Source organism: Limulus polyphemus, unplaced genomic scaffold (assembly GCF_000517525.1).
Source record: "Limulus polyphemus unplaced genomic scaffold, Limulus_polyphemus-2.1.2 Scaffold4318, whole genome shotgun sequence".
NCBI lineage: Eukaryota > Metazoa > Arthropoda > Merostomata > Xiphosura > Limulidae > Limulus > Limulus polyphemus.
Window position 1 is genome coordinate 25,098 of NW_013669928.1, and position 1,762 is coordinate 26,859.

The window sequence follows — 1,762 nt, forward strand, 5'->3', positions numbered from 1 at the left end:
GTATCCTCAACAGTAACTGACTACTGGTGACACAGTTTGGTTTAGTATCCTCAACAGTAACCGACTACTGGTGACACAGTTTGGTTTAGTATCCTCAACAGTAACTGACTGCTGGTGACACAGTTTGGTTTAGTATCCTGAACCGTAACCGACTACTGGTGACACAGTTTGGTTTAGTATCCTCAACAGTAACTGACTGCTGGTGACACAGTTTGGTTTAGTATCCTCAACAGTAACCGACTACTGGTGACACAGTTTGGTTTAGTATCCTCAACAGTAACTGACTGCTGGTGACACAGTTTGGTTTAGTATCCTGAACCGTAACCGACTACTGGCGACACAGTTTGATTTAGTATCCTCAACAGTAACTGACTACTGGTGACACAGTTTGTTCAGTATCCTCCACAGTAACTGGCTGCTGGTGACACAGTTTGATTTAGTATCCTCAACAGTAACTGACTGCTGGTGACACAGTTTGTTTTATTATCCTCAACAGTAACTGGCTGCTGGTGACAAAGTTTGGTTTAGTATCCTCAACATTAATTAACTACTGGCGACACAGTTTGGTTTAATATCCTCAACAGTAACTGACTACCGGCGACACAGTTTGTTCAGTATCCTCCACAGTAACTGGCTGCTGATGACACAGTTTGGTTTAATATCCTCAAAAGTAACCGACTACTGGTGACACAGTTTGGTTTAGTGTAACTACGTGTGACACAGCTTGTTATTTAACACAATAACTTCTCCTTCTTTAAAACAGGTAAACCTCATCATCCTCCTGAACGTTGTATGCATCATCTTCATGAAAGTCCACAACAACAACAATACCGAGATCCAGAAGATTAAGTTAGTATTTGTAAGATATTTAACATATTCAGGTGATGTCTACAATGATCGACGTAAACAATAGAAACGTGAATATAAAGTTTTATAAGCCTAATTGTTAAGAAATGTTGTGTCTTTACATTAATGTTTATTTTATAGAGAACAAAACGTATGTAATAATGAACAATGTTTGTTCCATAGATTGTGTTTTGTGTCCTTTCTTAAGATCAAATTCAATCGTCTTTGTGGTTTAAGATTTAAGTTTTTGAACTCAAAAATATTTCAAAGAAACCAGTATTACTCTTGTCTATACTGCCAAAGTTCCTAGTAGAGCAAACTTAAGTCTAACGTTGCTAGTGTTCCTTGTAGAACAAACTTAAGTCTAACGTTGCTAGTGTTTCCTGTAGAACAAACTTAAGTCTAACGTTCCTACTGTTCCTTGTAGAACAAACTTAAGTCTAACGTTCCTAGTGTTTCTTGTAGAACAAACTTAAGTCTAACGTTCCTAGTGTTCCTTGTAGAACAAACTTAAGTCTAACGTTCCTAGTGTTCCCTGTAGAACAAACTTAAGTCTAACGTTTTTTTTTTTTTTTTACTAGGGTTGCTGTGAGAGCAGCTTTGTTCCTCCTCCCGTTGCTAGGAATTACTTCTATTCTACAGGTGATCCCGGCTCCTCTTGACAAATCACCATTCGAGTTTGGCATGTGGGCATACTCAACTCACCTGCTGTCTTCTACTCAGGGTTTTGTTCTGGCTCTTCTGTACTGTTTTATTAACCAGGAGGTGGGTGTTGTACAGTAAATATGTCATCAACTAACTGTAAATACATATCTAGTTCAGTTGTGATCAACTATCTGTAATACATATCTAGTTCAGTTGTGATCAACTAACTGTAAGTACATATCTAGTTCAGTTGTGATCAACTAACTGTAAG

General features: G+C 38.0%; 1 protein-coding gene across 1 annotated transcript in view; it reads left to right on the forward strand.

Annotated features, from left to right (window-relative positions):
* LOC106470952 (PDF receptor-like) overlaps positions 1-1,762 on the forward strand; it is a 23,663-nt gene that overhangs the window by 12,669 nt on the left and 9,232 nt on the right. The window contains exons 7-8 of the mRNA XM_022399593.1: positions 764-849; positions 1,428-1,611. Coding sequence (XP_022255301.1) covers positions 764-849; positions 1,428-1,611 — 270 coding nt within the window. The remainder of the gene's footprint in view (positions 1-763; positions 850-1,427; positions 1,612-1,762) is intronic.